The sequence below is a fragment of the Archocentrus centrarchus genome, chromosome 5, assembly GCF_007364275.1.
Source record: "Archocentrus centrarchus isolate MPI-CPG fArcCen1 chromosome 5, fArcCen1, whole genome shotgun sequence".
In the NCBI taxonomy this organism is placed as follows: Eukaryota; Metazoa; Chordata; class Actinopteri; order Cichliformes; family Cichlidae; genus Archocentrus; species Archocentrus centrarchus.
This window is the reverse complement of record NC_044350.1, coordinates 2036683-2061953: the sequence shown is the minus strand read 5'-3', so window position 1 is coordinate 2061953 and position 25271 is coordinate 2036683. Positions and strand designations below refer to the sequence as shown.

The following is a 25271-nucleotide window of genomic DNA, read 5'->3' as shown; positions in this document are numbered from 1 at the left end:
TTGGTCACTCTGGCACGAACAGCACGCTCAAGTCGATCCCACAAGTATTCAGTGGGGATGAGGACAGGACTGCAGGCAGTCCCAAATTCTGGAGGTAGTCTCCGCTCTGTGGGGAGAGTGTTGTCATCTTGGATGTAGAGTTCAGTCCCACACTGTGTAGATATGCCACTGGTTGCAGAACCTCATCTTGAGATCTCTGTGCATTGAGATTGCCTCCAATGATCACAAGCCTGAGCACCTGTCAGCACCTGAGGTACCAGAAGCTTGAAACAAGGGTCAATAGCAGAATAAGCTGTTTGGTATTGGCAGAGAAGATTTGGCAAGTTTTTCATGGGCGCAACCCACATACTCAACTGCAGCTCAACCCACAAATGGTTTGTGATACTGGTAAAAAAACAGTTTTTGTTTCTTCTCCTTAACTTTGGGGAACGCTCATTTTGTTCTCATCTCCAGAACTTTCCTGGATCATCTTTGGTTGATTGATTGATTGATTAATTTCTTTCTTTCTTTCAAACTTAAATTCAGCTTTTGAATTTTTCTTGCTAATAAGAGGTTTGAATTTTGCACTAGTACCTCTGTTCTTCTCTACCAACTCTGTTTGTCATGGTCCTGGGCCTTTTGCTCAGTGTTCTTGTGTTTTGAGGTTTTGTCTCATTATTTTGTGATTCCTGGTTTTTGGTTTCTTGTCCTTAGTTTGGTTCCTGCCTCTGTGTTTGTTTACGTTCACACCTTGTCAGACTTTGTCTCTTCTCTTCTGTGTTTAGTTTACTTCCTGGTCTTGTTTCTGTGACTCCGTTCAGCTGTGCTCCCCACCTGCTGCCTGTTCTCCGACTATCCCTCCGTGTATTTATTGTCTCAGTCTTCCCATTTCCTTTGTTGTGTCATCATCATCATTGGTTTTCCTCCCGCTGTGTGCCTCTCCATCAGTTTGACCTTGCAGTTAAAAGTGAGTTTTCTAGTTTATGCTGCTGACCTGGTCCAGTTCTGTCAGTTCTCTGTCTCAGCAATACAAAACCAACTACAAAATCCTACCACTTGGAGATTGTCTGAATTCTAGTAATTTCTAGCCTTGATAAAAATCCATTTGTTTACATGGCTGCCCTGCTGGCACAGTGAAATGCATCATTCAACAGTGAGGTACTGCAACTACCAAAGTGTCATCTGCCTATAATCATCGATATGTATTATTCTTTTGAATCAATAAGATCATTTTTTTCAAAACTTAAACATCTATATTTAAGAAAAGAGCTTTCAGTGCATATTAAGAGTATTTGTTTATTTTATATTTTTAATAAAGCACTGAGGAGGACACCACTATTTTTCCAAGAAAAATTGAACTCCATGTCTCCTTTTATCCCCATAAGTTTCCATTTGTTATTCTGCACGTTACCATACACAGCCATGTGAAAGAGAAAGTTTTCACAGGACTGCATAGTTCTTTCTTTCTAATAAACATCAACTATTCCTCTCACCGATGTCCATTTGTATAGCAGCCTGTGTCATCCATTTCCAAACCTAAGACCACTGCTGTGCATTTGAAAATGTCAAAATCCTCTGTGGCCCACTCAGACCTTTAATCACAATCAGATTTTATACCTAAAACTACCTTACTTAAAACATGATGTTCATGTTATAAATTAGAGTCAAAAAGGAGGACAAAGCAGCGTATCCTTTATTGTGTGAGCTATAAGACACTAACCTGTGAGTGTAATATCCATCTTTATACCCCTTTAGCCACATCCCTGTTGTTTTTCCACAAGATCTGCTATAAAAATACTGAAACCTGCCTCCATCCTTAATGTGATGTATTCAAACTACAAGGTTTGGTCACCATATACAGCATGTATAGCCTACACATGTTAGAGCCTACATATCCTGTCCTTTGTGTCCTTTAACCTCAGATGACCTAATAAAGGCAAAAAAAGGCAAAAAACACGAAATCCCACAAAATAAAGATATACTGCAAGTGTCAGAATATATCAAGAGATGCCACAAGAGCGTTGTCAATAACATCGGTGTGTACGAGTCACAGTCATAGAAAAAGATGTATATTGTGCTGTTTTATTATTTTTTTAGTCATTTATTGATATAATAACATGAGTTATCTAAATAGCTCAAAAATAATAAATTCTCATGAGGAAACATTATCCAATGTGAAATATTCTTCTCAAGCTGCCCACAGGAATCAATAAAAGGCATTTTGATCTTCTATTATCCAACAATTTTTGAATGAAAGCTATTATAAAACACACACGTGGCCCAGTTTTGGACATTTGAACAGATCTCTAAAATAAGTGCAAGATGTTATTTTTAGCAGCGTGGGAAGGCAGATGAGATGGAGGCAACAAAAAAAAAAAAAGAAAGGATACAAGGAGAGGATGAAACTACAGAGAAAAGAATGGTTTATTATAAATTTTGATTTCAAAAGGCTCATTCCCACAAGACCCCCCTGAAAGAGTCCAGTCTGACTGTTTGGAGGCTTTACTCAACCAAGGAGCAGACCTGAGTAGAACTGCAGCTGAATACATTTCTGTAGCACAAAAACAAGGAGTGTTTGATTTAGTCTCTTTCCTAAGTGTGTTCCTGCTTTTGAAGCTTTTCATGCATCACAGAGGGACGCACACCATGAAGCGCTGCATGCCGAGTGACACAACCTGCGCACTGCTTTGTTGAGCCCAGAGTGCCATCGATAGAAGGACAGTAAAAGGATTATTGAATTCACATTCAAAGATCTGCTTTAGTCACTTTAATTTCCCTAAGTCTCTTGGCTTTTTTTTCTTGTCAAGTAAAATCAACATTTTCAACACAGAATTCAGTCAAACTGAAGACGGCTTCAGCTCTTTGATTTACTTTTACTTTTCCTGTCACACACAAGTGTTCACCCTGGACCCAAATGCTCTCCGCACAGCTTCAGTAAATTCTGACTTCACCTTCCCTCACCTAGTAATTTAATTTCAATATTTTTTTCCAATTACGTTTTAAACGCTTTATAGCTCTGCTCAGGTGGTGAGCACAAGACGACAAGCCTCTTTTGACATGGACTTAACATTGCAATAAGAACTTTTTTAGGGCTTCACAGATCTTACTCCTGTGGGGAGCAAATGGATTCATCATCTGCACAATTCTAGAATTATGTCTACAATAAATAATAGGGTTCAGCTACCAGATTCTACAACACGCCAAGCCTAAAGCCAGGACACTTTTGTAACTGGTTTGTTCCCATGAGTGTTACTTTTAGATATATGGTGTGGCACATCTTCAGCCAGCAATTTTACACCAATGAGCTTCAAGTCTGCCTTCAGAAATCCTCATAGAAAAAACAAAAATGCTGATATTATATTACATTACTTAATTTATAAAATATCTATTTAGCTATGATGGCTTCATATTGATTTAATCTGCCTTACAGAAATCTGGTTACAATAGAATGAATACATTAGTTTAAAGGAATCAACACCCCCAAGTCATACTGTCAGAATCCTAGAGGCACAGGCCGAGGAGTAGTAGTATCAGTAATCTTCCACTCAGGCTTATTAAATCAACCAAAGACCCAGACAGAGTGTTGATTTATTTGAAAGCCTGACTCTTAGCCTTGTACACCCTCCCTGGAAAACTCAAAAAACAGTTTCAGTTGTTGTTCTCTATCATCTACCTGACCCTACCCAGAGTTTCTGTCTGATTTCGCCAACTTTTTAATCTGATTTAATTCTCAGTTCACATAAAATAATTATGGTGGGTGATTTTAACATCCATGTAGGGGCTGAAACAGACAGCCTCAACACTGCATTTAATCTATTATTACACTCAATTTGTTTTTCTCAAAATGTAAATGAGCCCACTCACCACTTTATTCACAGTCTGGATCTTATTATGATATTTATATATAAAAATGAAACCTTTTGATAAATGTCACAAAAGTAATTAAGTCTTGTTATGTCCTCTAATAAGGTCTATAATAATTATGTCCTCTAAGGTTGAATTTCAAAGTTTTTCAATGAGCCTTTAAAGGGTTAACCTTTTGACTGGCCACGCCCCCATTACGTCCCGTTCGTTGGAAGTATGTAGTGCTTCCAAATGCAAGTTGTGTATCAGAGAAGGACTTTTGGGAGGATTGTGTTTGTTAGTCCATGTGTATATGTAGTGTTTACATTTACTGTAACATTTTTTAGATATACCAATTATTTATTTTGTGTGTGTGAGTGAGTCACTGGAAAGACTGGGTGCAGCCAGTTAAAAGGTTAAAGGAGAGTGGAAATCTTCTCTATCTCTAATGGGCTGCATACTACAGGCGTTTTAGGTGGCAGTAATTAACCATTACTTAGAAAAACCATCACTCGACCCAGCTGTCTTAGCCAACTACAGGCCAATCTCCAGCCTTCCTTTTATCTCAAAAATTCTTCAGAGTAGTTGTAAAACATCTGATTGTCTGCAGAACAATGGTTTATTTCAACAATTTCTGTAAAATTTATAGAATAAATTCTGTAAATTACAGTTTTTTTTTTGTTTTTTTTTACTGTGCAGTCTACCACATCTTATGGCTCAATAACTGCAATTATCTGTGTAATCTGACAGTTACATAACACAAATAATGTTAGGCAGTCCCTCTGAATATTTAAATTGTATACTATTTCGCTCTCTAAGTAAAACAAATGCTCCACTTTCTTGTGTCTAGGCAGATATCACACACAATAGGACTTTGTCACCAAAAACCTTTTGACCCACTGTTAAACAAGAAATAATGATTAGCTTTTTTGAACCTTGGTCATCAATTCTGCTGATTATGATTGGTCTGTACAATAATCTCTTTTTAAATGATTTCAACACTTTCTTGACTATGAGTACAATCTTATCAGGATTAACAGAAGTTATAAAAACAAAACCCAAACTGGAACAAACTGCAGTTTTTCTTCAACACTCCATGAAAGACAAAAACTTTAATTAAAGGCTTGCTGTTCCTGCCTGTTAGTTAATCATGTTCTTGCAGAAATGTTTGAAAAAAGGAATGGCTCTGCGTGTTGGCAGTTAGAGATTTGAGAGAGATACCAACTTTGGGATTTGGAGAATTAGCAAACATTCAGTAATGCCACTCACACAATCAGTGGGAAATTAGCACATTTTGATGACTGATTAGCATCTCACCTGTCAGAAAATAGAAAGCTTCAGTAGTTTTCTATGAGTATAACACAGGGAGAAGCAGAGTAGAACAAAAAACTTTATACAGCAAGGGCGATCAAAGCCCCCACCCGCCATGCTCTCATTTGTGCAGACAACAGTTTGCCAGTGGAAGACCAGCCAGTTCTAGTATTCTCTGCGGAATTTCAATTGACCTGCATGGCGCTGGGCTATGAGCATGGCTATGTCACGGTGCGTGTGAGCAGACTGTGTGGCGTGTGTGGAGGTGAGGACCCAAATGCAGGACTCAAAATGAACAAAATGAACCTTTATTATGGTAGTAAGAAAATGAACAAAAGGCAGGTTACAAAACTAAGGAAAACTAAACTGGGACACTAGGAAGACAAGGAGCACAGGGAACACAGGGAACACAGGGAACACAAGAACAGAGCACGGCCACAGTGACAAGAACCCAACAAGAGACAAGGGGAAGACTGAGAAAATAAATCCACAGGAGGATAATTGGGGAACAGGTGAGGAGCACAGGTGAACAGAATACACTAATGAGACACAGGAAGCAAACTAAATACAAAGCAATATGTCTGTGTAGATTCTCAGTCATCCAGGTCATAGTAGTCTCTGGAGCTTGAAAAAGGCGACTGGACTTCTTTTTGTTTCTTGAAGACGTTTCACCTCTCATCCGAAAGGCTTCTTCGGAAGACGTTTCACCTCTCATCCGAAAGGCTTCTTCGGAAGACGTTTCACCTCTCATCCGAAAGGCTTCTTCAGTTCTCAACCAAACAGTTCTCCACCATTTGGTTGAGAACTGAAGAAGCCTTTCGGATGAGAGGTGAAACGTTTTCAAGAAACAAAAAGAAGTCCAGTCGCCTTTTTCAAGCTCCAGAGACTAAATACAAAGCACATGGGACAAAGGACTGTCAAAATAAAACAGGAAGTGACCAAACATGACAACGCAGACTTGACATATAGGGAGGCTGGCACACAGAGGGGATCTACACATGGGACTAAACGGTGAAGACACAGAAACCAGATGCACAAACACTGAAAACTAGACACAGGAGGGATAACACAAGAACACGGGGACAACAACAAGAAAACTATAACAAACTAAGAACTTAAACCGTGAGCAAACTTAGAACCACAACTAGAGAAATTAAACAGACTTCAACTACAAAAACATAAAACACTGGACCCATATTACAGCTGATATAATCAACAATGAACAGCCAATTTTTGTAATTATGAACCTATTTTTACACCAGTATTTTGACTTTTTTTTGAGTGGTTTGCCATTTTATTATATTAAATCTGGCTTATTTAATTAAAATTAAATAATAAACCCAAGTAATAACAGTACTTTTCTGCAATTTTAAGCCTGATTAGTTGCAGTACAGAAGTATTTGATCATATTATTTGGTCATTTAATCATTTTTACAAATTAAATAGCTTTTATTAAGGATAAAAAAACAAATTTTCTGTATTTTAATTACAGAAAAGTTCTGCATTTTTAGTGGAACATTACTGGTTTTTATGAATTTAATTTTTTTACTCAATGAATATTTTGATCACATCTCTTATAAAACGGCAGTACACCGTTCCCCCACACATAAAGTGGGAATTATAAAAGAAAAATGTCATCCAAACATTTTAATGCACAAACAGATCACGTGTAGTCACATTTTTCAGAGATAGTCAAACCTGATATGATGAAGATGAAAAGGAAAGGTGAAAGAATTTATTGTTAAAGAAAACAGAAAATTTCATAAAGCAGTTCCTGCATTTCTAATTCCTCATTCTTATTCCTACTTAAACTGCAAATATTTTTGTGGAACGTAGTAAATTTTAATTGGGCCTTTTATCATTATCACACTATTACTGGGAACTATAGATGCTACAAAAACTTTACAACGGGTGCCTGGGTGGCTTAGTGGTGAAGCCAGCGACCACATACAGATGCCGTGCTGCGGTGCGGGTGGCGCAGGTTCGAGTCCTGGCCCGTTGCCGGTTTGCCCACGTGTCTTGCCTGTATCTTTCTCCCATTTCCTGTCGCTCTCCATTGCCAAAAAAACTTTACAACTTTATGTAGTACAGTAGTATTTCTTCTATTGATGATCAGAGAGTGCCAAATACACAAACATTTCTCCAGCTTCAAACTTGGTGAAATTGTGCTGTTTTTGACTTCATTGTGATACTATATGCAGTTAATGAAACAAGAGCTTGTGAACAGCCATTCATCGATTAGGATGAGAGGAAAAATAAGGCTCATGCCTGTTCAGGGGAAAAAAGAGCCGTGTGTGCTTGGCTTCATATATCTGATCAAAAGAATGTCTAAGCACATTTTTGCTTTAATTAGAACAAAGTACAAAGTTTTACAGACAATAAAACTTTGTACTTTGTCCTTAACAGATAATGTCAAGGACAGAAAGCCTGAGGAGTAAATATTCTGTGTTGCCTTCAAACCATTTTGCACAATTTCCAACTTGTACTACTTTATGAGAATAAAGTAGTACATTGTCCATATGAAAAATAAGCAATTCTTCAGATTAGTGCTAAAGACAACCCATTTTTCTATGTGTTGTCTATGCAGCAAACCTCTTAAATCTCCATAGAAACTGGCTTATTAAATACTTCTAGGTATCTGAACCAGTGTATTAAGATGTCAAAATTTCTAATTACTGAAAGATTAAAGGTGGTTTTCAAATATCACTTTTAAAGGTGGTTCTAAAGGTGATATTTTAATGCTTTAGTGCAGGGGTGCCAGGCTTATTTGTGTTCACGGATGACATGCGTAAAATCTTACCTCTCTTTCGATGAAGGGAAACCAATGCATTCTAAAAAGATTTTACTTTTAAAAGTGCCATTGTGAAAATATGTCACAATGGCTTTACAGAATTATAAAACCACAACATTTGAGTTTTTCAATCTTAACACAGTAAAACTATTTAAGAAAAAACTTTAAAAAAAACTCTTTCCATACAACTTGGTTCCATACAACTTCTGTATATAGAAAATCCTACATTTTAATTGTGCCAGTCAAAGCAACAACTTCAGAACATTTGGAACATATCTAAGAGTGACTGATAACAACAAGAAATCTTTATCTAAAGATAAGACCATGAACCAACAGGTACTACCAGCTGCTCTCTGAATTATAGTGTTAATTATCTTACATGGGTGTGAATGACTAGAAAGAGGAGGTTCTACAAAGCTCAGAGCAGATCGTAAATTGTCAAGGTTTTTGCCGCACCTTCAAATGGATAAAACTGTCTCTGATTTTGCCAGAAAAAGAAGACCAAAGGTTTCTCTGTTAGGATGGCAGAATCAGAGCCTCAGAAATCACTAACAGCACCACAGATTACAGCTCAGACCACTACTACACTACTAGACTACTTCTACGCTACAGTTCTACTACCACTAGAGTTCAAGTAGAAAACATATCCCAATATCAGTCCTAAAATTATGGCCTAAATTTTTTTAACGAAAGTTTTACTTTTGCCTAAATCATCGTATTTTTAGTGTTTGGATCAGTTTTTTTGTATTTTCTGAAAAACCTGATAGTGGCCATTATTTTAAGAGGGTGACGATATGTTACTTTGAATGAGGAATTCATTGAGTTATGGTCAGCAAACCTTCATCCTCTGTTTGCTGACCATAGGATGAAGGTTTGGGAACTCAAATTAACCTTTGACAGCCTAATTCTGAGTAGTCCGACCAGATATTAGTGCCAAATTTGATACTGTGCACAAGAATGGGACGAATGAAAAACCTGACAAATTTCTCCCATTGTATTTGTGACCTATGGTAAATGGTAAATGGACTGGTTCTTATATAGTGCTTTTTTACTTGAGTGCTCGAAGCAACTACAATGTAAAATATTCTTCACCTGAGCTCGTTTTTATTGACACAATTTAGAAGTTATATAAAACTGTCATAGAGTCAAAAGCAGATGTGTCATTAATTTGTATTTGCTTCAATCAGAGGAAATTTTATTCAGGACACGCTCTTGCCATAATTAACCATAAAACATTTAAGAACACAGGAGTATTAGGAGATTAATAAGGAAAATCTCAGCTCTTGTTTGGAACCACTACATCAGTGATTTTTTTTTTTCTCAAGAGCCCAAATTTAATTAGTTCTTGTAATGTCCTGGAGCCATTTGACTTTTCCTGCAGGTTCGTATTTGCGATTCATTTTAAATGGGCTGGGTTTTCCACTGGGACATTTTTATCTCTTTGGGTGTATTGAGGCTGACATTTTCTGTCTTTCTGTGGGTTACCACTGCTCCATTCTAAATTATTAAACCATGAGGAGGACTGACTGATACTACAGACATGTGCTGTAAGTGGGAACTGGTGAGACTGGAACAAATTTACACATCTGTGCTGTGGATGATGCTTTAAACAGGCTGAAATGTGCTTTGCTCCTGCATGATTGATTTTAACAGTACACCATAATGGAGCACAGCAAAAAAATAGATGCCCGATTGTAGTGGTGAAAAAGATGATGACATCTCTGAAATGCATCTGTCAGTATGAAAGAAATCAGTACATCTTCTTCCATCACACACACAAGCACTTACCATCAAACTCAGCAGGGCCCACTCCTACTATAATGATAGACATTGGCAGGGAGGCTGCCTGTGGAAGAAGCACAGAATGAATATGAGACAAACTACGGTTCCGCCACTCGTTGAAACACAGTTTTGCACGGTAAATACACTAATATGCAGTATGTACAGTACATACATTCATTTAAATTTTATCACTGTTGTAAAACTTGAAGGATAAAAGGCATGACTTAAAAAAGGTGTGACTTTCTGGAACGCTTCTTTCTCTCATCTTACATGTGACTTCAATTTCCGCTGATAACCACTGACTATTCTTTAAGACCACCTGCACTCATTCTCAAATGACTGTGTAGCTGTGATATGCTTGTGACAAGCTAGCTTTACCCGACACAGTTTGCATGAGACCTAATTTGTTTATCTTTCAGAACTGCATCTGGGTCCACATTCTGCCTGCCACACAGCCAACATATGACAGAAGAACACAACCATATCATGGACTCAGCAGACTCAGACCTGTATGAGCAGCAGCAGGTTGCCTGGCCAATATCACCACCCTTCACCTACAGTCGGTGGACTGCATGGAGCCAGCTAACCACCCAGCTGCCACAGAAACTGCACGTTACCTGCCTTGGCTCCTTACTCCACTCCCCAAGACAGCCATGTGTTACCTACCTGACCTCACTTCCTCCTAAGAGGAGGCATGGACCTCAAAGATGCCACTCATCACCCTCATTGCTGCAACAGTAGCTTCCCTGCCCAGACTTCTCACCAACAGCTCCACACACAAGCCTCATCGCAGCAACAGCAGCAGATTCACAAAACAAGCCTCATTCCAGCTAGAGACTGTAGTCCTGCTCGGGGCACTCCAAGAGACTGCAGCTCTACCCAGGGCCTCCTTAGAGACTGAGCACCCTGCACCAACTCCAATTCTCAGGGTGGGTGTGGCCAAGGCCCAGCTTGTCCCTGCACCTGTTCCAGTTCCCAGGGTTGAGCACTATAGCTGCAGCATCCCAAGAACCCAGAGCCTGAGCTGTAGCCACCTGACTCCAGGGCTCCCACTCTGCCTGAGCCAGAGAGTCCAGAGCTTGTAGACAATGAGCCAAAGCCCATAACCTAGGTCGGGCTTAGGTTCTGGCTCAATCTAAGCCCAAGCCAGAGGGTCTTTATGCTGCCTGATACTGAGCCTGGTCCAAGGTTTCTAGCCTCTTGTCTTATGTGCATTGTGTTTAGTTTTGCTTCCCCCTTGTCTTGTTCAATTGATTTTGTTCACCTGTGACCCGTTTTCCCCTAATTACCTTGTGTGTGTATTTAAGTCCTCAGCCTTCTTCATGTCCGCCCTCATGGTTATGTGTTCGCCCTCATGGTTGTGAGTTGTTCAGTTCCATGTTTTCAGCTTGTGCCTGCCTAGCTCTGTGTGTGTTTTGGTTTATTTGCAGCTAACAATAGCAATAAAGCTGAATCTACATTTTCCTCTGGAGTCCTGCATTTGGGTTCACACTCTGCCTGCCACACACCCAACATATTTAGCTGATCCAAAATAAGTTGGAAACATACTGGAGCATAATACCAAAAAGTAAACTTTGTGATCCTCTCTTCAAATGTTTTAGCAGGTACTGTTGTAGTAATCGCCATGTTAATTCATCTGCTTTCTCCTGATTAAATTTTATAAGCCTGTGTTTATGTCAGCTAATTCTCATAATCTCCTATTTCACACACACACACACACACACACACACACACACACACACACACACACATACTCAGATGATCCTTAGAGACTCCATCACTCCAAAATCTTCCAAACAGTGACACCAATGCTAATCCCCCAGGATTTCTGGGGACAATCACAGCACAGGACTGGTGTTGGTCAATTCCCTTCCACAGAGTCTTGTCATTTCCTTATATGTCCTAACATGGACAAGAGCCACAGAAGCAAATAATATCCATCATTAGGTTTTAGTAGCTGTAAAGATGTCAGTGAAAGTTAGAAATTAGAAACCCTTAAAAATGTATGCAATTTTATCATAATACTCATGTTTATCAAACAGGTTTGTTGGTTAAAAAAAAAAAAGAAAAAACTAAATGTGCAAAAAGAAAAATATCTATACAGTGGGCACAGAAAGTATTCAGACCCCTTTAAAATTTTTACTCTTTGTTTCATTGCAGCCATTTGCTAAAATCAAAAAGTTCATTTTATTTCTCATTAATGTGCACTCAGCACCCCATCTTGACAGAAAAAAACAGAAATGTAGAAATTTTTGCAAATTTATTAAAAAAGGAACACTGAAATATCACATGGTCATAAGTATTCAGACCCTTTGCTCATTTATGAGTAGAAGCACCCTTTTGAGCTAGTACAGCCATGAGTTTTCTTGGGAATGATGCAACAAGTTTTTCAGACCTGGATTTGGGGATCCTCTTCCATTCTTCCTTGCAGATCCTCTTCAGTTCCGTCAGGTTGGACGGTGAACATTGGTGGACAGCCATTTTCAGGTCTCTCCACAGATGCTCAACTGGGTTTAGGTCAGGGCTCTGGCTGGGCCAGTCAAGAATGGTCACAGAGTTGTTGAAGCCACTCCTTTGTTATTTTAGCTGTGTGCTTAGGGTCATTGTCTTGTTGGAAGGTGAACCTTTGGCCCAGTCTGACGTCCTGAGCACTCTGGAAGAGGTTTTCTTCCAGGATATCTCTGTACTTGGCCACATTCATCTTTCCTTCAGTTGCAACCAGTCGTCCTGCCCCTGCAGCTGAAAAACACCCCCACAGAATGATGCTGCCACCACCATGTTTCACTGTTGGGATTGTATTGGGCAGGTGATGAGCAGTGCCTGGTTTTCTCCACACGTACCGCTTGGAATTAACACCAAAAAATTCAATCTTTGTCTTATCAGATCAGAGAATATTATTTCTCATAGTCTGGGAGTCCTTCATGTGTTGTTTGGCAAACTCTATGCAGGCTTTCATATGTCTTGCAATGAGGAGAGGCTTCCATCAGACCACTCTGCCATAAAGCCCCGACTGATGGAGGGCTGCAGTGATAGCTGACTTTGTGGAACTTTCCATCTCCCTACTGCATCTCTGGAGCTCAGCCACAATGATCTTTGGGTTCTTCTTTACCTCTCTCACCAAGGCTCCAGAGTTCTGGTTGTCCCAAACTTCTTCCATTTAAGGATTATGGAGGCCACTGTGCTCTTAGGAACCTTGAGTGCTGCAGAAATTCTTTTGTAACCTTGGCCAAGTCTGTGTCTTGCCACAATTCTGTTTCTGAGCTCCTTGGGCAGTTCCTTCGACCTCATGATTCTCATTTGCTCTGACATGCACTGTGAGCTGTGAGGTCTTATATAGACAGGTGTGTGCCTTTCCTAATGAAGTCCAATCAGTTTAATTAAACACAGCTGGACTCCAGTGAAGGAGTAGAACCATCTCAAGGAGGATCAGAAGAAATAGACAGCATGTGAGTTAAATATGAGTATCACAGCAAAGGGTCTGAATACTTATGACCATGTGATATTTCAGTTTTTCTTTTTTAATAAATTTGCAAAAATTCCTACATTTCTGTTTTTTTCTGTCAGGATGGGGTGCTGAGTGTACATTAATGAGAAATAAAATGAACTTTTTTGATTTTAGCAAATGGCTGCAATGAAGCAAAGAGTGAAAATTTTAAAGGGGTCTGAATACTTTCCGTAACCACTGTATCTGTGGATGAAAGGGTATTGGGGGTTTTATAACAAGGATAATTAAACAAAGACTCAGTTCAGTTACAGTAAATTTAAGTGATTACCATGAAAATGCAATATATTATTTTGGTGTCACCAATCTGTTAAAGCTAGATTGAGATATGGGTCACTTTTCTGTTTATGTTTCTCATGAAATTAAAGGAACACTTTTTAATCAGAGTAGATCAATTAAACTTCTGGGATGTAGGTCCAGTCACTTAATTAGCAGAGGGGTTTATTAATCAGTTTCAGCTGATTTGGTGATATTGAAAATAATAACAGGTGCACTACAGGCAAACCAATGAGACAACCCTCAACTGGTATGACTGTCTCTGACTAAATAATCAGAAACTGACTTCATGAGGGCCCCGTGCTCACTACCTGGCATCATGGAGTCCAATTGGCATTTACCATCGACCAGAATTGGCAGGTCCACCACTGCCACCCTATGCTTTTCACAGATGAGAGCAGGTTCACCCTGAGCACATGTGACAGACATGTGGGGTCTGGAGAAGCTGTCGAGAACATTATGCTGCCCATTATGACCTGAAGGTGCAGATGAGCAACCCTCCACCGGAAAAATCCCATCATATAGGCACTGAATCAGAAGGATATACCCACTCCTGCCTGCTGCTTCTCACTGAGGGCAATTCCAGAGTGGTACAAAGTCCAGGCCCTCTCCAGGAGACTGGCTCCAGAGCCCAAGCCTGATCATATCTAGCTGGTATTTCTTAGCCTCATGCACTAGCTCAGGTGCCTTCCCCACCAGAGAGGTGAGCTTTCGAAAGTCAGACCACCAGGACCTCAGTCTCTCACTGCTGCCTGACCCACAAAGCACTGAAACCCTACAGCCTCTTCTGTGAATGATGGGCCCACAGCCATCAGCTTCTGAATTTTCTTCTTTTTTTTCAAGACTTTTTTATTTCTGTGGTTCATCTTTTAAATTTAGGTCAGAGTTAAAAGTACTTTTTCTGACTTCAGGCTAGCAGTGGATAACTTCTGTACCTGCAAAAGGAATGCAGGTTTGAAGTACTTAAATACTGACTTCACTTTTTAGACTTATGTTAGAGCTTCATCTGTTACAGACTATGCTATTATCCAGTATTTTATATGTCATATACATATGTCTTGGGTTGATGTGTATCCCACTTATGTGTTGTTTCTACATTCAATTTAATGTTTTGTCTACAGTTTGCTGTATCTACTCACATTGACCACTGCCTCTTTGGTCTGAGCCATGTCCGAGATGACACCATCTGTGATCATCAGCAGCACAAAGTACTGTGAGCCATCAGTCACTTCTGCAGCACACCTAACATCATAAAACACACAAGCATGCAAACAGAAGTTAAGCCCAAATATGTTCCATGCAGCCATGTGTATATAATATGGGCATGTTCAACTAGAGCTGATCACCAATGGAGGTTTGAATTAGTGTAAGGAAATCACCATCACACGCGGTAAAGTTAAACAAGATTAAATTAATCTTTGAAAGTTTTCAATCATAGTGGAAAATTGTTGAAGGGACTAAGATACATGTTTTGCTTTTAACCTTTTATTTTCCTTTATAAACACAAAGGTTAGTCTGTTCTGCTGTAGCAGAAGTCCCTTGATGGTTGAAATACACAATATGAGACCACAGCCAAATGTTCTCTGCATCTTTATCTGCATATCTTTACTGCACTTGTAACTGCGGTAATGAAGAAAGCGGAGGAGGAGCTCAGTGAAGCTGGCAAAAGCTTTTACCTGCTAATATGTTTAATGTTGTGAAAGGATGTATTTTAACATAAGTATTGCGTCTAACCCTAAACAAGAAGTGAGTGACAACCACAGCCTTCAGGTATACTTTGTATAGTAGAAAAGTTCATTATGAAACTAAGAAAATTCTTAGAATCATAGCATGGCCATTAAACAGCTCTGAATCCTGATCTAGACAAAAGTTATTCATGAAGCATACTAAGCCCTGAAGCAAGCTCCTAAGGTGAAAAATTATATGTCTGGTTAAGAACTCTTTCATGTAATGAATATCTCAGCTTAATAAATTAGATGGTATACATCCAGCATGCAAGACATTTGAAAAGACAGACCCACTTGCACATATTCTTATAGCACAACATCAGAGCCATCGTCAATGATGACTTAGACCTCAGAGGGCTCAGATTTAATTCACCAAGATGATAACCCTCTGAGGTTGAAGTCAACACTGATGACTCCCACTCTAACCCTATGCTATCAGAATATGTCATTTTAATTTTCCTAAAAGATTTCCAAAACTTGAAAGAACAATCAGGTGAAGAAAAAAGTCATCATTCTAACTGGTGCATTTTATTGACTCACTGTCATTTAGACTTTGGAGAACTCCTCTTTGTAGAGCTATTTTTTAAGTACCAGAATATGCATGAAATATGCTTCAGTGATGATTGACTCTTCTCTTAAAAGAGTGATTATGATTATGATTATTTCTGTGAAATAAAAATATTCTTTTTCTCACTTGAAGGAAAAAGCTGTCGAGTAGCGCTCTCACTCATATTTTGTCTTTTCACGATTTCCTCTTTGTTTAAGAAATGCTGATAACACAGCCCGTTCCATACCCACCATCAATAAAATATACTTTTATCAGACATTCACAGCTTAAAAAAAAGAATCATACATTGTCACTATACTAACCAAGGGTCAACATTTGACAAGCTGAGAGCAAAAATATGCTGTTTGAACCAAGTAAAACTTGTCTCCCACAACCCTCAGTTTCAGCAGCTTTGCTGTACTAATGTGGCAGTATCATGGAAAAGAATGACCTGCTTTTCATCATCCAGTATTTTTGTTTTACATTGGAGCTTGTGTGTTTGCATGTGCTACAGGTAATGGTAGGTTCCTAGCAGGGAGTAGGACAACTTGCTGTCTGACTCACTGTTTGATTGGCTGACACTCTCAGTCTGGCCCGAGGCTGAGACAAAATGACAAACTATCCCTGCCTGTCTGCTGGCTCGCTCTCTTTATTTTCTCCTGCCTGCCTTGACATCCATTGCTTTGGTTTTATCTGGTTCTCTCTCTCATCCTCTGCTTCCAACCCCCCTGCTTTATCACTTCCTGTATCTGCAGAATAATGTAAAAGTGTGTGAACAGGTAAACAATGGAACATGAGCTGTAGACTCTCCAATTAAGGTCTCCATTTCTTGACATTTTCTTTTGTGTACCTTTGGGAAAAATACAGTCTTTTAGGGTGCATGGTTTATTTCTCCATGTAGGGTTTCCAGAACATGTTTTGTGCATGCCTCTTGCATGGAATATCCTGTTGTTATAGCAACAATGCAACAACTGAAGGAGTGTGACATCATCAAGTTGTGAGGCAGATTCATGAAAAACAAGACGGAGATGCCCTGTGATTTGGCGGTGGTCTGAAAAGCAAGGACATAATGCTATGTAATGCTTTGATTTGCTTGAAGTCAGATTAGCAGTCTCTAAGTTCATCCTGCTGGTTAGTGTTATCTAAATTTAGCAGGAGCAGTGTTATCTTAATTTCACCGGGACATAAAAAAATGCATCATATATCAAAACAGTTTAAAAGAATCGTAAACATTTGCTGAATTTGTTCCAAAATATCGAGGATTTCTTGACTGCTATGTTTCTCTCTTTTACTCCTTTGAAGTTGTTCATCATTGTGATACTGCTCAAAATCCTGGACACTACAGACATTTCACAGGTAGTCCAACTCCTCCAGGATGGCACATCAATACGTGCCATTGCCAGAAGGTTTACTGTATCTCCAAGCAAAGTCTCGAGAGCGTCTAGGAGATTACAGTGGACAGGCAGTTACTTTAGGAGAGCTGGACAGGGCCGTGGAAGGTCCTTAACTCATGAGAATGACCGGTATCTGCTCCATTGTGCAAGAAGGAACAGTATGAGCACTGCCAGAGTCCTACAAAATGCCTTCCAGCAGGCCACTGGTGTGAATGTCTCTGATCAAACAATGAGAAACAGAATTCACAAGGGTGGATTGAGGACATGATTCCCTCTATTAGGCCCTGTGCTCACTGCCTGGCTCTGTGGAGCCCAAGCGGCATTTGCCATAGAATACCAGAATTGTCAGTCCATATCATTGTTGATATCTGTGATTATTTCAGTGTTCCCTTATTATTTTTTGAGCAGTGAATAGAGTTTATGTGTGTCTGTTAGAATGATTACTATTTTGCCCCATGTCCCCCTTTTGCCAGGATTTAGGATGTCATAATGTGGAGTGTGTAGACTGAAGTCCAAATCAGAACCAAAACCAAAATTAGGGAGTAGAAAGTCCAATGAACAGGAATGACAGGGGGTTGGCCCAGCTATGGAGAAAGAGTTTGAGGGGAAGTCTGAGCAGAAGGAAAGTTCAGGGGATTGATCTGGAGGAGGAACAAGGAGACCAGCCTGGACACAGAGCAGGGCTGATAGACCTCTATGGGGGAGGCAGTGAAGATCTTCTGATTGCAAGTAGAAGTGACCAGTGGTGTCAGCAGTGAAGACCCTCCGGTGGTAAGACTGGAGGGCAGAAGCGGTGACGGAGCCCCTCTGGAGGCTTGTCGGTGTCAGTGGAGGAGACAGAACTCCTCCAGTGGCTTGGCAGGTGGCAGGTGGTGAAGGACATGGAGACCCTCCAGAGGCTAAGTGGAGCAGGGCAGAAACCAGCTGCTGAAACAGACCCTGTCCCTTGTTCAAACACTGGCGTGAACCAGGCTTCAGGCTGGGGCCTTAGCATCAGTCGCCCTAGAAGCAGCAAGGCCAGGTGTGGCTAGGGTGCTGGGTTGCTTCAGTGCCAACAATAAAGATGAGTCATTGTTGTTGTTGAGGAATACACTTCCTCTTACATTTACTCTTCTTTGCCTACATTTTTATAATTGATGAATTCTGTTTTTATTACTGTTGTATATGTATAGTTTTGCACTCATAGTTTAATGGCTCACTGTGTGCCTGTGCCACTTTTATTCTTACTTTGTTGTTTAATTATTGCAGATGATACTATTTTCTTGCTACTGTCACACAATAATTTCCCTTGTGGGATCAATAAGGTATCTATCTATCTATCTATCTTTCTTAGTAGGTGTTGGAATGGAGGAAGCAGGCTCGGGCAGGTAGGCGGTGGATGTTGGATCTGGTGAATGGCTAGCAGGTTATATACTCAACCAGTATACCACCTCTCAGATGGTAGGTAGAAGAGGGACCTGAGGACTTTTTAAAAAAATATATTTGGGGATTCTTTCAAATTCAATCCATCTATCCATAAACTAATTAATCCATTAATCTACCCTTCCATCTGTCCATTCAGTCAGCAGGTTTTTCTCTCCCTTTAAAATAAGGAGCTATACATGTAAAGGGTAAGGTGAACGTTTTTTCAAAACCAGCTTTTGTATAACCTTCTTTAATCTTTTAATACATGACCTAGCTGAAAAATAACCCTGATCAAAAATTTACATAACCTGAAAGTTTTGTCATTATAATATACACTCAGGTTGACACATAGGTTTAAATGCTATTAAAGGTCGCCATCCTCACTGTGATCTGTTTGCTTGTAATTAGTGTGTGTATAAAAATCCAGTGAGTTTCTGGGTTTCTGACAAACCCCTGCATATTGTTGTTGTTGGATTCTGTGCCATGGGGAAAGGAAAAGAATTATCAAAGGATCTGCAGGAGAAGATAATAAGCCAATAAACATTTCAGCCACAACTGCCAGGAAAACTGTTCAGGATGCAAAGAAAAACCCACAAATAACTTCAGCTGACATACAGGACTGTGAAAAAAAAGTGGTGTGGCTGTTTCAAGATGCACAATAAAGAGGCACCTGAAGAAAAATGGGCTACATAGTAAAGTTGCCAGAAGAAAGCCATTACTGCACCAATGCCACAAAGCAGCCTGCTTACAATATGCCAAACAGCACAGAGACAAGCTTCTAAACTTCTGGAACAAAGTTATTTGGAATGATGAGACCAAAATTGAAGTTTTTGTCCACAAACATAAACTCTATATTTGAAGAGGAGTCAGGAAGGCCTGTGATGTAGACCATCCATACTGTGAAACACGGAGGTGGATCGCTGATGTTTTGGGGATGTGTGAGCTACATGGGCACAGGGAACTTGGTCAAAATTGATGGAGATGTGAATGTAGCAGGTTATCAGAAAATTCTGGAGAAAAATTGCATTTATCAGCCCAGAAACTGTGCATGACAATGATCCAAAACACAAGGCCAAATCAACCTGGCATTAGAAACAGCAGAAAAAAGTGAAGGTTCTGGAGTGGCCATCTCAGTCTCCTGACCTCAATATCATTGAACCACTTTGGGGAGATCTCAAACATACAGTTCATGAAAGATAGCCTGAGAATTTACAGCAACTGGAGGCATTAGCCAAGAAGAATGGGTAGCTTTACCATCTGAGTAAATAAAGTGACTCATCTACAACTACCACAAAAAGACTTCAAGCTGTCACTGATGTTAAAGGAGGCAATACATAGTATTTAAAAACTAGGGTATGTAAACTTTTGATCAACGTCATTTGGATTGTTTCTGTTGTCATTATGATTTAGAAACACAAACACAATTGTTTGATAGTAAATGGCTTTATTCAATGCCCAACCATCATTCATAGTCTCTGAAACATGGCCAAACATGGTAAACACTTGTCCATTAAAAGAACAATATTTTAATAGAAAATCACAGATAATTAGTCCAGCTTTTCTGCCACGAATTCTCAAAAAGTGACCTCTAACATCACAAGCATATAAAAACTACAAGTGAAACCACACATTGGTTTGAGAAAAAAAGCATATTTTTCATAGTCTGTGATAATAACATTGTTGTTCCAATAAGAGGGTGAAAGTGTGGCTATATGTATTTATGTACATATGGATTATACCATTAATCTTCCTCCTCCTCAGCTCTGTGTCTTCATCACCTCCCACACAGATAACAATAAAGAAGAGGTAGGTGAAGAGGTGACGGAAGATTAGGACACGGAGGAGGAGCAGTGCGAGGAAGTACTAGAAAGGCAACGAAAAGAGTGGTATAAATGCAGTAAATAATAATCACAGTACAAAGAAAATGAGAAACAGGTGGGAGAATGAGGAAGACAATAAAGAGCAAATGGAGACAGAAGAAAAAAATGTATCAAAGGAAAAGTACAAACTCAGAAAAAAAAGTGTGAGTACAGGAAGCAAAATAAAAAGAGTGAATACATTTTCTGTTCTCTTTCTAAATCGTTGGCAGTTTTGAATCTCACAGCTTAACAGTGCTGCTATACTCCATTTGATTATGCAACCACAATCACACTTAACTGGGACAGGATATGATTGCTTTATATGGGGACTAAAAATACAACAGTTGGTAATAAGCAGCCATAATCCATTAAAAACATAACACCGGCTGTCCTCCAGAAAAAGTTTTGATATTTAATTTGTTTTTCAAGGAGTTGGTAGGATCTGATGCAGCCTTCAGCAGGACTATAAAGTCGATTGGTCAGAACATAACAATTGGAAAATAATAAAATTCAATTAGTGTGTGATGCATAGGACACAAATACTCAAGTTTCATTTTACACTCCTTTACTTTTGCTGTCCATTTTCACTCTCGTACGATAAGGTTTAGGCAAGAAAATTGTGGACCGTGGTTTGGATTTCGCATTTCTAACAACATGCTACAAAGCCACTAGTTTGCCAGTGTGCTTATAAAATACACCACAATAAAATAAACATCTCACAATTTAACAAAATTTATGGTCAAAATAATATCTTTTTATTTGTATTTTAACCCCAAACAGGATCTCTGAAGAATGATGTTTATACCAGGAAGGTGGCATTTGTGCCAGATGTCATAAAAAGATTTTTGAGTTTTACAAAGTGTATAAAAGTAACATTTATAATAATGTTATTACTGTATGGAGTTCATTAACTTGTATTTTCAAACAACTTATGGATATATCTATCCATAATTTTTTTTGTTTTGTTTTGCTTTTTACTTACACAGTAAGATAAGATTCATGATCACTTATACTATACATAACATAAAACCCCAAAATCTATCTGACCTTTTCCGGGACCCCATTACTCTCACATTCTGAAAATGCTTCAGAATGTGTGGAGTGTGAAGGAGGACCCAAATGCAGAGGTGTGGACGCAAACAGGGTTAAACTGAAAGTGTGCTGTATATTTTAGTTATTGAAAATGTCCATAAACAAAAAAAAAAAAAAATCAAGGGAGAACATTCAATTCAATTCAATTCAATTCAGCTGGGTAAATCCACAAAGAGCAGTAAACCTCAGAGCAGCAGCACAGGTCAGCTGATCACAGCCTGCACACAAAGAAAATCTTCTGTAGCTCACAATAGAAATTATTGTGAGTAGTGATTCTTTTCCCGATGCTGAGCAACTACAACAGATCTTAGGTTTCTCTGCCTGCTGAATCCCACTGTAACCCCTGACTGTACTCATTTCCCTGTTTAGGTGATGAGGCAGAGTCAAATAGAGAGCAAATAGAACTGTTTTTAAAATCTCTCTGTCTCTGCTCATGTTCTACATAACAATGTTCAAGCTGAGTGCATTCATTAGAATTAGAATTTAGATTGAGATAAAGTTTGCATTATCATATAATAATATTGTTTTATTATTATATTAATATAGCGCAAGGTTTAGTTTGCTTTGCACAAAAATGACCTCCAAAGAGCTACTTTTACTTTCTTACTTTGAGTAGATTTCAGATCCTGTACTTTTTCACTTTTACTTGAGTACAGAAGTTGAACCAGTACTTCAACAGTTTCTTTTTAACACAAGTATCTGTACTTCTAATTACGTACAGAATGTACTTTTGCCACCTCTGCCCTTCACAGATCTTTATCCCATAGTCCGGAAATGGGAGTTAGTTTTCCTTCATCTCCTCTTTAGTGAACTTTGATGTAATTGTCCACAGAAGTAATGTGCTTCATGAAGTCATCAACTTCCTCCATGTATAGATTAGCAACACTGGGGGACATCAGCGAGCCCATCACACAGCCATGTTTCTGTCAGTGAAACATACCCTGATATTTAAAATAGGTGGTGTTCAAACACAGTCCCAACAGTGAACACACCTGTTCTGGAGTGAGTTTTGTTCTTTCATTTAAAGTGTGGTCCTGGGACAGCCGTTCCCTCACCACTTCAACTGCCTGCGTTGTTGGCACACATTTGAACAGACATGTGACATCATTATCTCATCTATCCATGAATCTTGTTCACAAAATCCTGAAAATTCTCAATGTGATGTTTGGTGTTGCCACCTAGTGGAGTTAAAATGGTGGCCAGGTATTTTGCCATGTTGTATGTCACAGAGTTAATGCTAGAGTTAATTGACAGTTAGTCTGAGACGGATATTGTCTTTATGCATTTTTGGAAGACCATCTATACAAAGTATGATTTCTACAGTGCAATGGTGGAAGTATAGGCTCCGATTTAGGCAGAGGTGGCAAAAGTATTGACATTCTGTACTTAAGTAGAAGTACAAGTACTTATGTTACAAAATACTTTAGTAAAAGTCGAAGTACTGGTTCAACTTCTCTACTTAAGTAAAAGTAAAAAAGTACAGGCTCTGAAATGTACTCAAAGTAAGAAAGTAAAAGTAGTTTTTTGGAGGATGTTTCTACCTGCTATTTTTGTGTAAAACAAACCGAACCTCATTAAGAAGAAGAAGAAGAAGAAACAGCCTTTATTGTCCCACAGAGGGGAAATGTGGGTGTAACAGCAGCCGCAGTTATTATAAATATAAATAAAAATATAATAATTTACACTATTAAGAAAAGAATATATATATATATAAAATCAACAAACAAGATTAACCTTAATACTACTAATAATAACACTATATACAATGTACATGATGTGCCTGTGTGTTGAACCTTAACAGGCAGGACTATTTACAGTATATTATATATTATCCTACATTGTGTAGGTTATTGTGGTTTTTGTTGGGAGCAGTGATGGTTATAAAGTCTTACAGCTTCTGGGAGGAAGGATCTGCGGTAACGCTCCTTTGTGCATTTAGGATGCAGCAGTCTGTCACTGAAGGAGCTCTCCAGCTCAGCAACAGTTTCATGCATGGGATGGGAGACCTTGTCCATCAGTGATGTTATTTTGGTCAGAGTCCTTCTGTCTCCCACCACCTGCACTGAGTCGAGAGGACATCCTAGGACAGAGCTGGCTTTCCTGATGAGCTTGTCTATCCTCTTCCTCTCAGCTGTAGACAAGCTGCTGCTCCAACATACTGCTGCATAGAAGATGGCTGATGCCACTACAGAGTCATAGAAGGTCTTCAGGAGTGTCCCCTGCACTCCAAAAGACCTCAGCCTTCTCAGCAGGTAGAGTCTGCTCTGACCCTTCCTGTAGAGCGCATCAGTGTTATGAGTCCAGTCCATATATATATATATGGACTGGACTCATAACATATATATATATATATATATATATATATATATATATATATATATTATTGTAATAATATAAAATAGTACATGAGAATACAAATGTTATTCCAATCTAAACTTTAATCCTAATGAATGCACTCAGCTTGAATCTGTTATGTAGGACACAAACTGTGAAAGTGAATTTAAACACAGCTCTGTTCTCTGTGTCCTCCATAGTAGAGGGTGACTGTGCCTCCACCTAAACACAAACATGAGGATACTCAGGGGTTACAGTGGGATTCAGAAGGTGGAGGAACCCTAAGATCAGCTGTAGTGGCTCTGCATGGGGAGAAGAATCACAGCTTTGTATTGTAGCTGCAGTAAATGATGTTGGTGTTCAGGCTGTGATCAGCTGACCTGCTGCTGCTGCTCTGAGGTTTACTGCTCTGTGTGGATGAACTGAACTCACAAAGATGTAACCCAGTATTTCACAGCTCTCTGAGCTGATCTCCATCCCCTACACTGACAGCATACAGGCTGTAGAAATGTTGGATTCAGTGAATGAATCTCAGCATCAGCAGCTTTGATTCAAACTCATCTCTGCTGCACTGATGTAACCTGTAACTCTGACCATGAACACAAACACTGTGCTCCAGTCCAACACAGAGCTTTACTGTAAATACAGTACAACAAACTAACCTATTTATTAAACACTAAACTGCAGCATTTTCATAGAATCTTTGAATTACACAAAGTCAGCATACTTCAGTTTATTTTCCAGTCCTTACCTTTAAATCTAACCTCTCTTCTTCCTCTCCTGTCCTCTTTCTCCATCTCTGAGTGAACTTCTCTCTTTGCTCTCCCTGAAATACAGCAGCTCTTCTTTTAGCTAGCAGACACACTGTGTGACAAACTGCACACACTTTGTGTGTTTGCTGATATTTGTTGAGCATTTAGAAACGTTGCATTTACCTGCCACACGTTACTCCCTTCATGCTCGCTCCTCTTCAGTAGCGCTAGCTAAGCTGTTTATGTGCCGCAGCGCAACTTACGGACTCGGTCCGGCCCGATTATAACGCTATAAATGAGACATTAATTATATGGGTTTGCGTATTTAATCCCTTTGTACGAGATCAGCCCCGATGATGGAGGATACGCAGTACGATTGTCTCTTATATGTTATTATTCCTCCATTTAGGCTCAGATCGTTTTATGTTTGAAGGCGCACTGACCGGAAATGCAAACTTCTCTCTGACGTTAAAAAGTAACGAGTCTGTTTGAAAATGTAAGAAGTAGAAAGTACAGATACTTGTGTAAAAATGTAGGGCGTAAAAGTAAAAGTAGTCAGAAAAATAAATACTTAAGTAAAGTACAGATACCTGAAAAATCTACTTAAGTACAGTAACGAAGTATTTGTACTTCGTTACTTCCCACCTCTGGATTTAGGACTTCCTGTTTTTCCAAGAA

General features: G+C 39.2%; 1 protein-coding gene across 1 annotated transcript in view; it reads right to left on the bottom strand.

Moving 5' to 3' along the window:
• LOC115779881 (copine-9-like) overlaps positions 1–25271 on the bottom strand; it is a 55124-nt gene that overhangs the window by 11487 nt on the left and 18366 nt on the right. The window contains exons 3-4 of the mRNA XM_030728765.1: positions 14624–14726; positions 9713–9770 (exon numbers count right to left, since the gene is read on the bottom strand). Of these exons, the coding sequence (XP_030584625.1) occupies positions 9713–9770; positions 14624–14726 (161 nt within the window). The remainder of the gene's footprint in view (positions 1–9712; positions 9771–14623; positions 14727–25271) is intronic.